The sequence below is a fragment of the Ambystoma mexicanum genome, chromosome 2q (assembly GCF_040938575.1).
Source record: "Ambystoma mexicanum isolate Mex_15411 chromosome 2q, UKY_AmexF1_1, whole genome shotgun sequence".
NCBI classification, from domain to species: Eukaryota; Metazoa; Chordata; class Amphibia; order Caudata; family Ambystomatidae; genus Ambystoma; species Ambystoma mexicanum.
Window position 1 is genome coordinate 228,353,563 of NC_090924.1, and position 18,242 is coordinate 228,371,804.

Below are 18,242 nucleotides of genomic sequence, written 5' to 3' on the forward strand. Positions count from 1 at the left end.
TTGGTGACATCACGTTGGACTTTCCTCAGGCTTCCTGGGAAATGGAGTTTTATGTGTTTCAGGACTGTTAAAGACATTTGACATGATTACCTGTTTATGTTTTTCAGTTACATATTTTCCAAGCACTTAAGAAAATATTTTTGCTGCTGAGCCTTTCTTAATTAAATAAAAGAGGAGCATAATGCTTGCCTCCGTGTCTTTAATAGAATTAAGACTTTCTAGTAAGACATTATGGAAAATCTTTGACTACCATACACATAGATCAGGAGATTTATATTGAGGATGATGCCTTTGAAATGGGTACGTTTTGGGCAGTGTCACTCACTTGTACGACCTTGGAGACGTCATGGGAAGCGCAAGATTGAGTCTACTCACACTGCTGACCAGTGTATATCACAACCACTCTTTAAAGAATGGAAAGAAAGAGCTTGAACACTGTTCTTCAGTTTTTAAATTAACACATGTTGGTAATGCACCATTATAACAGCTCTGTTGAGAATTCCAGGTATTGTCACAAAATATAGCAGTCCTTCTGAGAACTATGGGCATGATACCACAAAATATGCATGAGGCCTGCTGTGACCAGTCGACATTGGCCCATGAAAGGGTACAGCAGCTTAGCTCAGAAATGGTCATACTGTGCCTAAATATATAGCACAACTGTTAAGAAGTATTGGTACGATCATTTCCACTAAAAGTACACAGCACTGAGAAGTGTTGTCCCGGTCCTTTTAAAAACTGTCCACTAGTTATGCTGGGAGTGGTTGCTACTGTTTCATTGTAAGCATAAAGTTTCATCAAAGAAGTGCTTGTAGATTTTCACACTTCCTAACCGTGTGCAATAAACTATTCTTGGAGGGATGGGGATTTACAGTAACGGTCAGACCACATGCCAATGTATTCTTTTCTCTCTCTGCTGAGACTACTAACAATATTGGCACGGCCCTTCCATGCGTACACAGACAAACGCAATAAATCTTTTGAAACTGCAAAAAAACGCATCTTTGTAGTTAACACCAAAAGCTTTTCATAATCACAAATGCTTGCTGGGAGGCTCTCATAAAAATGTAACACATCAAAAACCTCGGGACATTGACTATCTGGTGAGCTTCTGAAATAAAGAGAAAACACAGTATGAAATTTCCACGCAGTAAGTCCACTCCTTAACTTGGCGCCTGCATCAACTTTGCAAACTTGAACAAGTGATTCTGCTGCAATGGTGCTTCCTTTATGTTCCAGTCTTCTAGATCAAGCTAAAAAAAACACCAATTATGACATTTCCCAAAGTGTCCTAAAGCATGTGCACAGCAGATGTATTATGCAAAATGCTTCAAAAGTGACAAAAATGAATTCACTTCCAAGTCCCATGCAGATTCAGATCACTAGACAAAGGTTACCAAGACTAAAAGTATTTTCTATGTATAATTATCAACAGAGCAGTGTTAACAGCAGCATGACTCAACCCAGTTAGCTGTCGGCAGTGGGCTCCATGATCAATGAAGTGCTGCCAAGAACCGCCTGCGTAACTGATACGCATGTAAAAAAAGGAACTTGTTTTCAGAAGATATAGGCCCATAAAAAGGCCCAATATGCCCCTTATCTGCTGATCTAATGTATAGATTGGAAAGAGCCAGTTTAGAACAGTAGGGTGTGAGGAGTCAGCAGCAAGAGGCGGACACAAGTTGTTCCTGTTTTCAAACAAAGACATTTCGTAAATGAAAAAGGTGTTGGGGAAATGCCTTTTTAACCTTATTCTAAAGAGGAATTTCCCCAACTAGAAAGCAAAATGAACGATTTGTCTCTGTCAGGAAGTTCATAAATAATAATCTTTCCTTGTCTCCAAAATGTCCTATCCTGGCCCTCACACTATAAACAAAATAACAAAGGGTGCAAGGAAATGTCTGTCTTTATTATGGCAAAAGTGTTCAAAAACCAAAGGAATTAACTCCAATGAAAATGTTCTTCAAGCTAAAAGGCCTTGAACCCAGAGGGTGTTTCCTTTTCCTTAGATTGTTCAAATAGGATTGTACAAATCTTCCTTTCAGCAACAGCCCCTTTAAACCTGCATTGGACTCACAAAGTTCTTGTTTAAGCAGCAAAGATCTTTAGAAGTCTTTCTATGAAACCTCTTGTAGCTGTATAGATTGCCAGGAATCTTCGTTCAACCTCAGTTGCCTGGTATACTCGCCAGCCAGGGCTTCTTTAGTTGGGTTGCAGATTATCTGTTCTACTCTCCTGCCAGAAATCTTGATTCAATCTCCATTGTCTGGTATACTCGCCTGCCAGGGCTTCTCAGCATGTACCGTGAGGTGCTTGGTCTATCTATCTTTGGCAATTGCTTGTTCAAACCTCTCCCCCACATGACATCTCACGCATCTGTATTGGGTTGAGGTTTGCCTTTGGACTTTGTCTTGACAGCATTCAAACATTCTTCTGCCTTTGTCTTGGCTAAATTCAAACATTCTCCTTACTTAGTCTTGTCTGCATTCCAACAATCTCATTGGGTATTGATTTTGTAAACTTTGAGATTTGCCCACATTAGCAATTTCGGACCGTTCAATCAATCTGTTTTTGCATTTGTCGGAACGCCCCGGGGTAGCCAGCTCCTTTGGGCAGACTCACGGGCTTTTACCAGCATTTCCGACAGCCTTTGAGGGTACTAGGTAGGTGGGGGATTAGGTATCGTAGATGGATTGCGGTCTACAATTTAAAACATCTTCAAAGGCTGATCCTTCACAGTAGGAGCACAGGCATCCTCTTTACTTATTTCAATACTCTAAGCACCTGGGGCCACAATCCATTTCTGAGCAAAGTCTTTGAAGACACAGGCCCATCAATCCGTATCCTTGCCAAGACAGCCTCCTTCATCTTCCTGCATAACTGGTCCTCTACTTGGTCAAAGCATCTAACCTTTCCTCCCCCATTGAGGATTCCCTTAATCCTTGGCTGTTCTTCATGGCCCCCCACTACAATACCAGACAAGAGTCCACCAGATTTTTGTAGCTCATGTGTTCATCTGGTGCATAGCTCCAGAATAGTGGTTTAATTTCTCCTTTTGTACATTGGTTGCAATAAACGGAGAGGGCTTTTGTGAAATAAAAAAGAAGTTCTCTAAAAAAAGGTTAATGTTAAAGAAAATATTTCCCATAATGAAAAATATGTATTGGCTTTAAAAAGAAATCTTATGTAAAATAAGTAGCAAATCTGCTGCAAAGTCCTGATTTTGAGATCTATTTTGTATGCAGAAATAGTGTTATCCTTTAATTCAATGCTCCTCCGGCAGCAATCAAGCCAAAGCCCCCTACTGAGGCTCATCCTGCCTGAGAGCAATTCAGAAATGTTCACAGGACAGGCAGTCCTATGAATGCCAATCCGGATACAGCAAACAATCTCTTTTCAGCAAAATAATTCTGACACTTCCAAAGTAGAGCTCGGGATGTGTTCTAGTGACAAAAGAAGCCATTGGATTGCGGAGAAGGGCCAGAATATGTTTTTAACAAATGCTGTATTTGAATCGGGTTTTAACAGCATCTTCTGTCTAGAAAAAAGTGGTTTTAAGTGATTTGACAGATCTCATGATCCACTATATCTTTAAAAAAACACAAGAAACATTCTGTGAATAAGCTGCACTTCTTTCGAGCATAATTTTAGGGTCATGAAGAGTCATTCCATTAGTCTTTGAGTTACTTAACCCCAAATCCAACATGTTCACGTGTTCGATCACAGCAAACTGGATCCACAGCAGAGGCATTACATGGGAGCCTGCACATGATTATCACTGCAGAGATAGGAGGAAGAGTCTATGCAAACAAGTAAACATCATTTCCACTACCCTTGGAGCACAAGCAAATCTCTCAGAAACACTGGACGGTCATGCTCGTGAAAAGCCATTAGTCCATGACATGCCATTGGTCCTTCAGTAGATATGGGGCTGCCAGGCCAAGCCAGGTACAGAAGGGACCGGGGAAAGCGTCTTGCTCCGTTTTTTAGCCATTAGCCATCCAGAACACAGTACGTGTCCCACCTCCTAATGCAAAACTAATGGATAAAATGATGTTTTGTGGCGTGGGTGGTGTCTGACTGACTTATCGCGACCCCAGTACAGAGCCTTCCTCCTCTGGGACTGCCTGGAATCACTCATCACGGTTTCTTGGGGTTATTCTAGAAGTAGTTTGATTGCGGCTGCCCGGGAGTGAAGCCAACATAACACATGCAAAGCAGGGTCTGCAAATTCTTTTAGCATATCTTGTGGTACTAGCAGTCTTTTTAATAAAGATCTGCAAGTGCTTGCCAGGAGTGTTTTATTTCATGTATATTATTCCATGTCGTCTTCTGAGGAAGGCAATTCAGAAAGGTGTCAAAAAGCCATCTTTTCAGACAAGACTATTCGTCAGAGTTCCCCTCCAATTAAAAGGCCCTCTGAGCTGCTCCAACTCCACCAGAAGGGTCACAGCAAATACGTTACTTTTTAAACTTTAGGATAGAACACCCCACCCCCACAACAACCCCGATCCCTCCCCCCTGCCTCTTGCACTACTGGTCTGACTGCACAAAGAAACGTAAAAGACATTTTATTTCTATCTCCATTTTATCCCAACCTCTTCCTTTTGTGGTGCCAGGTCAGAACTTTAATTCATGCATGCACCTTATAAATACATTCCATTGGAGATATACAAGTGCAGTCCTGTGTTTTAAATGTGTATACAGGTCATAGTCTCTGAATGACCATTATAAATCTGGCACATCAAATCCCAAAAGGTAAAGGGGGTCGGGGGGTGGAGTCAGAACTGGACCACCATCCCCCCAACTGAATTGGAGGGAGCTGGCATGCATTGGTATGGATTTTGTGTTGTGGGGAGGCAGGACGCCATGGATGGAGGAAAGCAATAAATCTCTGGATCAGCTCTACCCCTGAATAATGTTGCTCCCCACCAGAATGTTGCTAATCCTCCCATCTGAGCTCCTGAATGACTTCTCACCCTAACTCACGGTGAGGATGCTTTAATAAAATGGAAAGTCAAAATTGGAAACGGTTAAATTGCAACAGAAATGTGTGCAAGGGTTGATTACCTATTGTCACTCAAATGATAAAGTAGCCAAGGCCGGAGCAGGGGGACTACCTTGCATGTGAAACGACTGCTTAGTGAAGTGTGAATGCACAGTATTGATAAAACGGACATTATTAATTTCAGACAAACATACAAGTCCCATCTGTTTAGCTTGTATCATTTTGCATTGACATACAGTAATCGCAATACATTTCCCCCCCCCATCCAAATTCAGGACTATTAGTACCAAAATGTAGTGTTGGGCGCCTAAAAGCTAGGATTGACTCACCCCACCTGCGATGGGACCACATAAGAGCTCTGTAAACTTTCCTCTTCAAGGAACCCTCTAAATAGACCGCTTCTGAGAAAGCTACTTGCTTTTATGTTCTCAACTGACGCCAGCATGTTGATTCAACCACAAAAAAGGAAATGCATCAAAGAAATGGGCTTCAAAGTTTCAACATGTTTTAAACAAAAGGGTTTAGTTATTCCGTTTATTTATCTTTTGAGAAGTTCTAGCAGTTTGACATAGTATTTGGTAGCTTGGTGGGATTTTTGCATGGAGATCGTGATATTCTAATTCAACTTTACCAAAACACTTTTCAATCATTTCTGTGCCTCCCACAGGCCAAGTAATCAAGACACAGACTTCCTACCCTAACACCATCCAGCTGGTGGGTGATGAGATTGCAGCTCTTCCTTCCATCTCACGCTAGGATATGCACCTGTGGGTTATTTCAGTGCTCCTCGTTCAAAAACATGCCTCTACTCCCTTTGAAAAGAGCATTCCAAGCAATGTCCCCCACTATCTTGTCTCCACCATGCTCAGCTGTAAATAACAGCTTGCTCCTACAAGATTAGATGTTTACTGCCGTGTTCAAAAAGAGTTGGGAGTATTCTGTGGAGAGGTTTCATTCTGCAGGATTTCTACTTGCTGCTAGATTCAGGAAAAAAGAAAAAAAAAAAAAAAAGAGTTAAAATCCTCAAAAGAATGAGACAAAAAGAACAATTTGTTCTATGATCCATACTGTCTTTATTCCATGGCCAAATAGATCAACCTCAAGGTCTCGCAAAGTCATGCTTAGATTTCACTGCACTTCTCCCAGCATTTTGAAACAAGGCTGTGCGTTACTTCTTACAGTTGCTAGCTGGAGACTGCGCAATTGTGTTGAACAAGAGGTGCAGGTTTGTAAATTTCCTTTCTTCTCAAGTTGGGGCAAAGAAACATGGAGGTGACTCCACATTCTAAAAGTTGTACAGTGAAAGAAGAACTCCGTGTTCGGTTGGGAGACATTATGAAATAAGCAGTTTACAAAAAATAACCCACGTTCGTGAAGGAAGAAATTCAAGGTTCACATCATGCAGAAATAGTTGTCAACAACTAACGAAGAAGTCCCCAAAACAAAGTTGGAGTCAAATTTCTGGGTAATGCTCACAATGTTGGGCACACATCTGTTAAGCGACAGATGCTGTCTCTTGGTAACATCTTGGAGGATATCTTGAAAGACCTTTTTTAAAGTTAGCATGTATACATTTCATCTGCATTATGCATAGATGCATTTGTACCAATTACTGAGAAGCCATGATCCACAGGATCTCTTCACTTTTCCCCCAAGAGATCCCTTCCCGGTGAGGCTAGGGATGTAAGCCACTGCACAACATTACCCCCTGGGGGTGCCCGAAAGCAGCACCTCACAGAGACTCCCCTCTTGGGGACAGGGACTCCTGTTCCGTCCAGGAAGGCCCTATAAACTTTTCTGAGGAGAGAACTACATCAAATAACCAAAACCTTCCCTCCAAACCAGTCACAATTTGCTACTGCAATATTATTAATAAACAACCTTCTGATACCCCTCATACTGTGAAGATTAGGAGAACCCTTAAGAGTAAATCAGTGGTTTGTAGCAAACCATACTGGGTGGAAGGAGATTGAACGAGGTATAATGAATATGTCCTGGAAAGAAACAAAAGACTGTATGCCTAAGCTGTGGCCGGCCCAGCGCTTCCTCACAAAACCTAAGAAAGGACTAATGAAAGACTTTCTCGTCTTCAGAGCCCGGAAAGTTCGAACCGAGGCGGAGAAAGCAGTAGAAGGACGTGGAGCAGTCTGTTCGACATACACTCAGGACCTCGAGAAGAAAGAAGCACAGAGGAAACTGGTGTTCGACTTGGGTGCCAGAAGAAGACCTGGAAGTGGTGGTGTGACCCAAAGAGGGTGGATCATGTGGTCCTCTTACAACGCTGAGACCATACCAAGACAGGCTCAGTGGAGCCGCAAGTGAAACGAGGAAGGACCGGAAGCCCACCCACTTTTCGTCAGGTCAGAAAAACCGGGCCCTGCTAGAAGAACCAGTGGCGCAAGCCTGTGACAAGAAAGGCAACAGGATCGGCGAGAGAGGAGGGCAGGGAAACGGGCAAGAAGCTAATGGAGAATATCAAGGGATCAATCATACTTGTCCCAGTATAAGTGAACGTTGGCAAGCCATCAAAGATTACCAACAAAACCCTCACATTTGTCTCAGTATAAAGCAAGATTGGAAAGAGAAGGGAAAAAACCAAGAAGAGAGATTATATATATATATATGGTTAAAGCTAAAAGAAAGGTCGGAGAGACAGAAAGGAGTGAAAGGGGCCAATCCTCCCATGTATATCAGAAGGACGAATTCTGAAACTAAACGAGCAGGCCAGGGGAGGACCCCCGAGCATACCAGAAGTTGGGAAACAACACAGACATTATTTGACTTGGAGGGAATGAAAGGCCAGAGTCTTTGCTCATTGAAACCAGGAACTGTACCAATAGTAGAAAAGGGGAAGTCCAGGGAGGGGTGTTGGGGGGCATGGGACGACCATGAGCCCCTTTAAAGAACTAAAGGAACTTATTCAGAATATCCCCATAAGCCATCCCAAGAGAGACCTCCATTTCTTTTGAGCTTTATATTATTTTTTTTAAATCATGGTTGGGACAGAACAGGGTAGTTTGGGACAGAGGACAGACTATAACTTTGGACCATCTCACTGACGACTAGCACCCTAGTTAGTTTTATTTTAGGTAGGGCAAACACTATGCTATTAGGGATACATAGATTTGAATAATAAATGAGAAGGCTTATTTGTGAAAATGGCACCAGTTTAGTCTCCTTCTGACCTACCACACCACACTGTATTGACCTTTAAGAATGTATGTGACATTTTCACTTTCTTTTAGAAGAGACAGTTGAGGCTGGTAGGATTATTTTCCCCTGGTAAATTCCATTATTTGATTACTGGTTTGTATATTATTGTAATGCTATATTTGAATAAATCATTCACTGACATCTTCCCTGCCAAACAATACGCATCCAACATTAATTGGATTTACCTATGTGCCTGTGTCAGTGATTTAAAGAAATCTTGGATTTAATAAAGATGTGCATTAGAGACCACTTTTTTTTTTTAAGAATCTTTGGATGTTTAATTGTATTGTCAATGTATACAAGAAATTAATGTGTGGGTTACATCAAGGGTTCACCCAGTTGTGACAAGGTTTGTCAGATTTCTAGTTCACAATGTTGAGATCCCATAACAGAAAAGTGGCTATCATTTTAAGAAGCTTCAAATGGAAAAAGGATGTTGAGCATAATCAATGCCGATAGTACAATAAGCGCAACAATTTGTTCACAAGTTCCCAGTGTTATACCATCCCTGGAAAAAAAAACGCAGTGCCCAAGTATACTGAACCATACCAATTTTAGCAATGATGCCAAACATCCTCTGTGACAGTACAGCACTCTACATTTCACAAACTTGGTTTACAGCAGAATTCTATATAAGAAATCCCCAAAATGTCATTCCTAAAGTTGGGTCAATACAAAGTGTGGCATTTAAAAATTCCATCAAAACCACGACAGGTTTGCAAAATTAAAAGTAATTGTCCATTTTACCAGCTACAAAAGCAAACATTTGTACATGTAACAGATGTACATGTTAAAACAAACGTCTTCATAAAAAAACCTTTTGAAATAAACTTTAATAACAAAAACCCATCTTCTACTTCTCAACCATTTGCGCTGTGCTTTACTACAATTGGATCTTCCTATGCACTGTCCAGCTACAGCCCATCAGCACCAAGCATGGATTCGTACTGTAGTACTCCTCTTAATTCCGCTTGAGTTCAAGTAGAGCCCCTGTTAGAAAGATGGTTTGGAATCCTCTTGCTTTTCTTCAATGCACGTTTCCAATTGCTTAGTTTCTGGGAGTTTCTCTTCCACAGTGTTGCCTTCTAGCCGTCCTGAGGGGGTTTCTTCTCGAGTTTCGCCTTTGTGAATTTGCTCTGTTTCTTTATTGATTTCTTCATGTTGCTGCTTAACTGACTCCTCCTTTTTGTCGTCCTTCACAACCTCTTGTAAATTATATTTTCTGAAGCGTATATAATCTTCTACGACAGTCATACAGCAGACACTTTTGATAATTTCAACAACTACTGTGTACTGCGGATTACCAAGATCCACTTTGTTCTCTGGATTTAAGCTCCCGACAATGCCTAGGGGATGAAAAAAATACAATTACCCTTGTATAGACAATCAGTAGTCACTATGAAACTGTACAATTACTTTAAGGAAGTGTGCTTGATTAGAGTTTGATTGCAATAGGACCAGGATCCAATAACTGAAAAGCTGTACATGCCATTAACACATGAAAACGCAAATCTAACAGACCACCACATTATTGCCTGCCTTCACAATGACAAATAAACAATGCCAGGTAGTCTATAACTTCTTGTAGCCAAACACTGTCTACTGTGGCAGCAATCTGAACATGGGCATTTCTAGTTGGTATAGCCAAATGAGGAGGGCTAAAAGGCTGTGGACCATTCGGGCAGGGTATGGCACAATCAACAAATAGAACTTTTTTTTTTTAAACTGCCTCTGGTGGTGCCGCTTCTCCCCACCCTCTGACCTGCGCAAGTCTGCTTGAGCCACCTACTGTATCCATCAGTCAGTTAAAGAAGGCGTCATGTGTGCAAGTAGGGGGGAGGACTACCTTGTTAGGGTGCAAGGGACAATAGTTGAAATGATGCTCATCTTTCTTTAACCTGGAGTCACTGTTTTAACTGCTCTAATGGTGAGATCGCCCTCTCAAAACATGCTATCAAGCAACCTTAATTCCTTTTATATAAGATGTACACCTCTACTGAAATATGTGAGTTAGTGTTTGCAAACATAGCACAACACTAATAGACATAATAAAATTGACTACGAACCACATGGTGAATGTTTACTTGAACCAAGACGCTGGTGCTATTCAAACGGACCAGAACGCGATGAGGACAATGCAAAACACAATTGCAAAAAAATATCAGCAGCAGAGAAACAAAAGCAGCCCTTTAAAGAAACCTTCAGCAAATCTCTCAGCAACTTAAACAGCTCCACTGGACCTGACAAGACAGCTAATGCTGTAATAGAGCGTACAGCAGGATGCACCGGCTATGCATAAGGAAGCAGCCTATTGCCACCAGGGCCCCTCTCTGGTTCTGTATCTTCACTAGCTCTGGCAGCAATCAAAGTTCGCTCCAGATGGACCGAAAAACAAGTACTTTTTGGTGGGTATGGGGGCGGTGGGGGTGTGACATTTATTTGGTTTCTCTACCCGCCCCTACTCCTAAACAAATACTTTGTGAAGACAACTGAAAATTACATATATAATAGGATCTTTTAATACAAGGTTTTTATCTGTTGCTAACATTCACTCAAACGTTTTTCAAGAAATATGAAACAAAACATTTTACTTACCTTAGGAGGAATTCCACACCCACCAGAAAGAGCATTATCAAAGGTAACGTTTGTTCCAACGAAAACCTTACTCCTACAGATCCATATATTTTTTTTTTTAAAAGACTTCCATAACAATGTCCGATGGATGGAGGGCTCTGCTAGCGACAATGGTGTTTCATAAAGAAGTGCACACAACACCCACGTCAACCACCTGCCACATGTCGTTGTGGAATTCCCCTAGGTAATGCAATAAGATCCAGTTGGTCCCTAACCGAGCAAGCTGCGAACCCTGTAGGCACCTTCTTTGCCAGCTCCTAACAGGTCTTGCTGAACAGAACCATCTACCTGAAGATGATCAGTTTGGATACAGATTCCCCAGCTTGAGGAACTGTAAAGCAAAAAAAGTTGATCATTCCGTTAGTAATCTTTTGTTCTATTCACAACATAAGAACTCAATCGGAGTCAACACAATTTTGGTGGTATCCCGCCGGTAAATCTGGCGGGATGCAACCAACACGGTAATACTGTTACCGGCATATGTCAAATGCCGGCAACAGTGGTAAATTCCCATTCCATGGACTCTCATAGGACTCCATGGAGGGGATTGCCGGATTTACAGGCACCAAAATTATGGGTACCAGTAATTTCAGCATTTTTTGCCGGTGGAGGCAAGACTGACATTCCAGCTCTTGGCTGGAGGTAAATCCGTGCCACCACCAGTGCAGGAAAAGTGCCAGAGGCAGTATTACCACCACTTTTACAGGCATTTGAACTACACCGGGAAAATTGTAATGAGGCCCAATGCCTTTTAGAGGCAAGTCTATCAGACTGTTCAGCCATTTCATTCTGATTTGGTTGGGAGGGGGTGGACCAGAAGAACAATCGAGATCTTTTGCTACGGAAGGAATCCCAAGAGCACTTTTAGTAAAAACAATGGTGTCGCCCAGAGCGGAACCACCTTTTAGGAAACCGGTATAACTGCTTTTCAGATCCAAAGAGCGCAAAGCCCACATACCGACTTTGTATTTTTGATGGCAATCAATTCTGCAACTTTGAAGGTAAGCAACATTAGAGCGCACAAGTGAAACGGCTCAAACGAAACTGCCATGAGGAGCCAAAGATCCGACTGCAAACTGTTCAGGAGGGATAGTTCCCCATTACATCTAAATGCACTGTACCAATCCTTTTGAAAGAGCGAGGGATGTTAAGAGGCTGTTAATCATATCATTATGGAGGTCAGATCGGGCCACAGAGAGGTGAAACTCTGGAATTATAGATTGGTGAAGGTCAAAGTTCATGTCGCAACGCCAACTTGAAAACTTGCAAGAGGGTTTTGTTGGAGTGGCAATGGACTGAAAGCCAAACTTATATTACTTTTTCCCAAAAACTCCCAGTTGTCATATCTGAACCTCTGAAATGTCAGGTAGAAAGGTGCCTGTGCCTAGGATTGGGATGACGTAGTCTGCATCAAGTCTGCGACAGAAAATACTCTCTCTGGCATGGGGCCAAGGCTGGGGAGATTAAGATTGTTGCTGTGCATTTCTTCAACTTTCTCATTAATAGAAGCATGAAGGAAAGTTTAGTTTACTTCCCTAGTGTGCCTCCCAGAAATCACTATCATGGCTCCAATGGAAATGGCTGAACTTATATAGAGAGGTTTTAGATTCTCCCAAAAACTCTTTATTTGAGGAAGTAAATAAAGAGATGCAACTGGGTAAAAATTGTTTTTTGACCAAATTCCAGCAAAGATGCTCAGAAATATTAGCGTAAGCGGGTTGTGATGTTGATCTCCTTTTGGGTAATCTGGACAGGGTGAAGGATAAGATGAAGCAGCGTTACTGTATTGATACAATAGGTAGCATGAGGAGGGCAAAGAGATCTGTCTCTTTTACTGTGATTGATAAACGATTATCAATGCTCCCCACCTATCTAAAAAAAATCTCCAGATCTGCGGCTGGGATATTCTTAGATTTTGCCTAAACCTACTCCCAACCCTAGGGATTCAGGCTACCAGAGATAGTGAAGGGAAAATAATTCTGAGCTGCGATAAGTGTGATAATACTGTTAATCAGACATCCAAACACTTATCAAACTGTTCAGGTACTTGGAGTATGAGGGTAAGAAGATTTGATAGGTTTGTCCATCATCTTTCATGGTTAAATACAAACGAATTTTGGTGGAGATTATCCTCATGTCACGAGTCCGATTTCTCAATGGAACTTGTTAGAGCTCTCTGAGGGAACTGAATTTTATTAATGACTAAGTTGAACGGAGGAGAGAAGGATGTCAAGGCGAATGGGTGCCTCGGGGGATGTACTAGTTTCTCCCGTTTTAAGTTTCTGTTTTATGTTGCGTTTCAATGAGTAATTTATCTAAATATAGTCTCTAGCAGACCAAACAGTTTTATTGTAGTAGAAATATGTGGTTTCCTGTTTGCTGCTGCTTCTTCGGTTTTCTTTCTTTTTGCAGGTGCTGCCCTTTCATATTTTAGAGTCTGCACTAGATTTTTCCTTTTTTTTTCCTTTCTTAAAAGCAATAATTTAGGAATTCAAATGTTTTATTTAAGGCTGTAGTTCTCTTTTTTCTGTTGTATGACTGTCTTTGAAAAGTGTTTAAAGTCAAATGTTGGCTATGGCACAATAAATAAAAAAAAAAATTAAAAAAAGAAATCACTATAGAGTGATTTCTATTTTTTTTAGAGTTATCATAGCACGGTCTTACTGTAGGCCGAGGACTGTATGGAGGAAAGGGGACTAGGAGCACAGTAATCACTACATTCAGTAACTTTCTTACTGCTACATCTCATCCCCTTTCCTCCAAACATATGGGACAATGTAAAGCATTCTTAGACTAGGATCCGGAGAGAGGGACCTTAAATAATTTGGGTTATGTGAACGAGACTACAGCAGACAAAGTTGCTGTGAAGAATAGCCAGAACAAACTGGGCATTGACTCGGAAATAGAGACAGTATTTGCTGAAGAAATGGGGTGTGGCCCAGGTAGCCGCCTTACAAATGTCAAGTAGAACATGCCTTTGAAAATCAATCAATGAAATCCATCAATGAAACGCTTGTGTATAAGCGGATACTAAATAATCAAAAAGCCTCTTTAGTCCTTACAAAATGAGCATAGCAACTCCGAATAGGAGGAACAGGTTTAATAATAATTGGTGTTTTATAGAGCACAGCATGCCAGATATTCCAGTTTCAGAGCTCTTGGTAACAGGTGTTACAAATTACTATCATCACACATGCTTGTGGTACTCAATTTAGGCCAGTAGTATCGAACCCTTGTCCCAGCAGCTCCTGCTCAGAGATGCATGTGCTACGCATAGTGCCATCTGCTCCCCATAAAAATGCATTAGCAACCCAAAAGGCTACAAGCTGGAAATCATTGCTTTGGCAGTTATATGATTTAGGGTAGAAATACTGTAGCTTGTGAAAAGGTCCAAGTGTTCTTCATGCTTTCCAGGTACAATTTAAGCATTCTACCAACATCCAGATTGTGGTAGCCTGTGACTCTGGGTTTGTGAAAAAAAACAGGTAACCACTTCATGGTTAAGGAGCAACTCAAACAACCGCAGGCAACAAAGAACACATTCTCCTTGCAGGCCCACCACAGAAGATCCTGTGCATCCTTGCTCGGGACCTGAAAATGGTCGATCATTTTGCCTGAGAATTGTGACCATTGGTATGAGGGCCCACTGCAGGAACCTCATTCTTAAGCGGGCTTGTGGCACCAGAAAAATGCAGCATGGAATGTGGCTCAGAAAGTCGAATGCTAGGAGGTGTTGGGCACTGTCACCGCATTTTGAAGTCTCGTCACCATCTGCAAGATATTTCGATCTCTCAACTCGGGAGGCAAAGCATTGCCCGAGGAAGAGTCCTGGACTGCTCCAATGAATTGTAGCTTTTGTGATGGGGTCACCTGGGACTTCTTGAAGTTGAGGGCAAAGCCCAGATTGTGGAGAGAGAGCAGCAGGTGCTGTTGAGATTTTCTAGAGCCTGTTCAGTAGAACAGGCTTTTATCAGCCAATTGTCTAGGTAGGGAAAGAGGTGGGTCCCTTGCCTTCTTATATTCGCTGCCAGCACCACCATCAACTTGATGATCCTCAGGGCGAAGTTCAGCCCGAAAGGCAGTACTGTAACGGATAATGAGAACTTCCAATGGCAAACCTCAGGCATTTTCTGTGTTTAGGATGTATAGGCACATGGAAGATTTTACACAATCAATCCTGGAGCTGAAGGGCCTGGTGAAGCTGTGAAATAGTGACCATCTTGAATCGGTCTTTCCTGGGGAACTTGTTCAAGCATCTCAGTCTAAGATGGGTCACAGTCCTCAGTCAGTCAGAAAATAGGTGGAGTACCAACCTTGGAATTGCTCCGCTACAGTCACCCTTTCCACAACACCTTCCTCCAGCAGGGAAAGAATCTCCCGCAGAAGGAGTGGATCTGCTTCCCGAAGAGATTGCTGGCTTGGGGGACAATCTGGGGTTTTTTTTTAGAATTGGGAGACAGTACCCTTCAGCCACTGGCTGAAGTGCCCACACCTCCAAATTAATGTAGAGCCATTTCTTCTAGATGCTGGGTCAACCTGCCTCCCACCGGAGTCCTGTGCATAAATCTCTAAGAGTGGTTTTGGGGCTGTGGCAGAGGCTAATGATGAGGTTACTGACTGAGCAGTTCTTCCTCCACGGCCCCTGGAACCATGTGGAAATCTCCCTAGCCCTCTTTGGGCACGCTGACCTCTACCTCTTTGTCCAAAAGAAGAGGAGAGTGAAAGGAACGCCCCAAGTATGGGAAGTCGGATGCTGCTGCTGCTGTTGACAGATGGCTGCTCCTCAAGATTTTGCAGCCACCTTAGAATCTTGAAGTTTAAGCTGTTGTCAGTCTTTGCTCCAAAAGGATTAGACCCATCAAATGGCATATCCAACTGACATCAGGACCAGATCCAAATGTGCACAGCCATGCAAATCACCTGATGACTGCACTTGAGCCCATAGAACAACCAATGCAGTCAGATGCATCGAGCCCCTTGGAGTGATTGCCATGCTGCCTCTTTGCCATCAATAATGTTTCTAAAGTCATCCCCCCATCTCTCCTCCCAGTATGTTATCGGCTGCCTAGGAGATAACATTCCACAATGTGAATGTATATTTTGCAAGATACATTAATGTCCTTGAGGGCCATACTTTTGTCTGTTGGGTTAGAGTTAGGGAGGGAAGTGGGATAGGATATAGGTTGTGCTCTTCTGTTGGTGCCTGCAGAACCAGGAGAAACTGGCATCTGTGCTGGGCGGCTTAGAGTGTGCTTGATTGTGTGGACTGGGGTGGTGTCCGGAGGAGCAACGTCCATCGTCTGGGTAATTTGTTTCGGGGAGTTTGTTCTTTTGGCGGGTTTGTGATATTTGCGTTGTGTGCGGTAGGGCTGACCCGTTAGGTTGTTTGCAGTATGTGTGGGTTATGCTAGAGGGGAGCAAGGAGCAAGGGTGGTTAGTACAATGTGGTTGTTTTATTGTTGGTTCTAGGATCTGTACCGTCCTTTGATTGTCTTGCGGCCGCGGTGATAGTTGTGGGAGGTGTCAGTTTTTATGCTAGTCTTGGTGAGTTCCAGAGTTTGGCTATCAGACGGGAGAATGCAGTTCCTCCAAATGTTTTTTGTACCCTTTTTTCGATTTTGAGGTTGTTGCTTGATATTAGGCTTCTTCCCAGTTGGTATCGGATTTTAGCTTTGAGGAATTCTGCTCCTTGTCCGTGTAGTGATTTGTGAGTGATGTAGAGGACTTTAAGTTAATGCGTTTTTTTACAGAGAGCCATCTCAGGGCTGTGAGGGGTGGCGGGGGGGTGTGGTCTCTTCTGTTTAGTCTCAGGAGTATCCTTGCTGCAGTGTTTTGGATAAGGAGTTTTTTTTATAAGACGTTCTGGCATTCCAAGGTAGAGGCCGTTTGCGTAGTCAATTCATGATCATAATAAACAGGTGATTGTGGGGGTTCTGTGTGGGAAGGAGAGGTAGGAGAGGATCCCTATAATTAGTTGCATGAGGTAGAAGCATGTCTTTGCTATTGCGTTGACTGTGGTTTTAGCGAGAATCTGTTTCCCTCGAGTATTCCGTTTAAAAGAAAAAAAAAATATGTCTATCACGGCAGATGCTTCCGGTTGGGTTCTCATGCCTGGTGGCCAGTTCATTTATGTGTGTGTTGCATTATTCTCAGGGGTGGAGGATAATTATTTCTGTTTTGGTCGGGTTTAATTTTAGATTGTTGATGGTCATCCAGGTGAAAATGTCTGAAGGATTTGATGAGGTTGTTTGGGTCTTGGGTTGAGGTTTATCTTGAAGATGAGTTGGGTATCATCCGAGTAGTTGTAGGTGGTCAGTCCATGGGTTTGAATATGTTTCAATAGGGGAGGACATGTAGATGCTGAAGAGGAGTGGAGAGAAGCTAGAAACTTGTGGTACACTGCAGGAGATGTTTTTGGTGTCGTAAGTAAATGGCAGTAGGTAAGTTCTTTCAGTGCGATTAGTGAGGAAATATTTTAGCCATTGTAGAGCAGAGTCTTTAAAGCAGCATTCCTCTAGTATCTGGATTAGTGTTGCGAGTCCGATTGTGTTGAAGGCAGCTGATATTTCCAGTATTATGAAGGCCGATCGGGTGCTGTTGTCTGCATTTATTTTTAAGTCGTCCTATGTGGATAGAAGTTCTGATTTAGGTACTATTCCTGTATTTACTGATGGGTTCATCAGTAGCTGGAAGTATGATGCTGGGGATCTGTAGTTGAGGATTTCTTTGAAGCTCTCTGGAGGGCATGGGTCACTGGGTGATCCGGCGAGGTTGGTGTCTTTTATTAGTGCGTTGAAAGCTTCTTCATCTATGGGTTCGAATCAGTCGAGTGCTATGGTGGTATGCTGGTTTTTGGAGGTTCCGTATTCGTTTTTGTTGCATGGCTTGCGTCAATGGTCTGTTGAATTGTTTCTATATTTGTTCTTAGTTGGTTAGTGATGTTGTCACATAGGGATTGTGATAGTATGATTCATTTGTTGCAAGATATAGGGTTCTTTTAATTTTTGGTTGATTTTGAATAGTTCTTTTTGCGCATTGTTGCAGATGGTATTCTTGTGGTGTAGTATGCTATTTTTGCTTTAAGGACTGCTGATTTGTACATTGAGTTGTTGCTGGTATTTATTTTTGTCCGATTGTAATGGTTTCTCCATGGTGGGCAGTTATAATTTCAAAAAAAATGTCGACAGACAAAAATGTCAAAAAAAAAATGTCGACTTTCGTTTTTTTTAATTATATATTTATTTTAGGGGTTCGGGAGTTAAAAAAAAGGGAAAAATTAAAAAAAAAATTTAAAAAAGGGGGATGGGGGAACCCCCCCCATTTAAAAAAAAAAATGCATTGAAAAAAAAAGTCGACTTTTTTTCGAAATTTTGACCGTCGACATTTT

The 18,242-nt window shown here is 42.1% G+C and overlaps 1 protein-coding gene across 1 annotated transcript in view; it reads right to left on the bottom strand.

Annotated features, from left to right (window-relative positions):
- Positions 1 to 6,057: 6,057 nt before the first annotated feature.
- THUMPD1 (THUMP domain containing 1) overlaps positions 6,058 to 18,242 on the bottom strand; it is a 221,447-nt gene continuing 209,262 nt past the window's right edge. Inside the window, exon 4 of the mRNA XM_069647171.1 lies at positions 6,058 to 9,567. Within this exon, the coding sequence (XP_069503272.1) occupies positions 9,215 to 9,567 (353 nt within the window). The 3' untranslated portion in view covers positions 6,058 to 9,214. The remainder of the gene's footprint in view (positions 9,568 to 18,242) is intronic.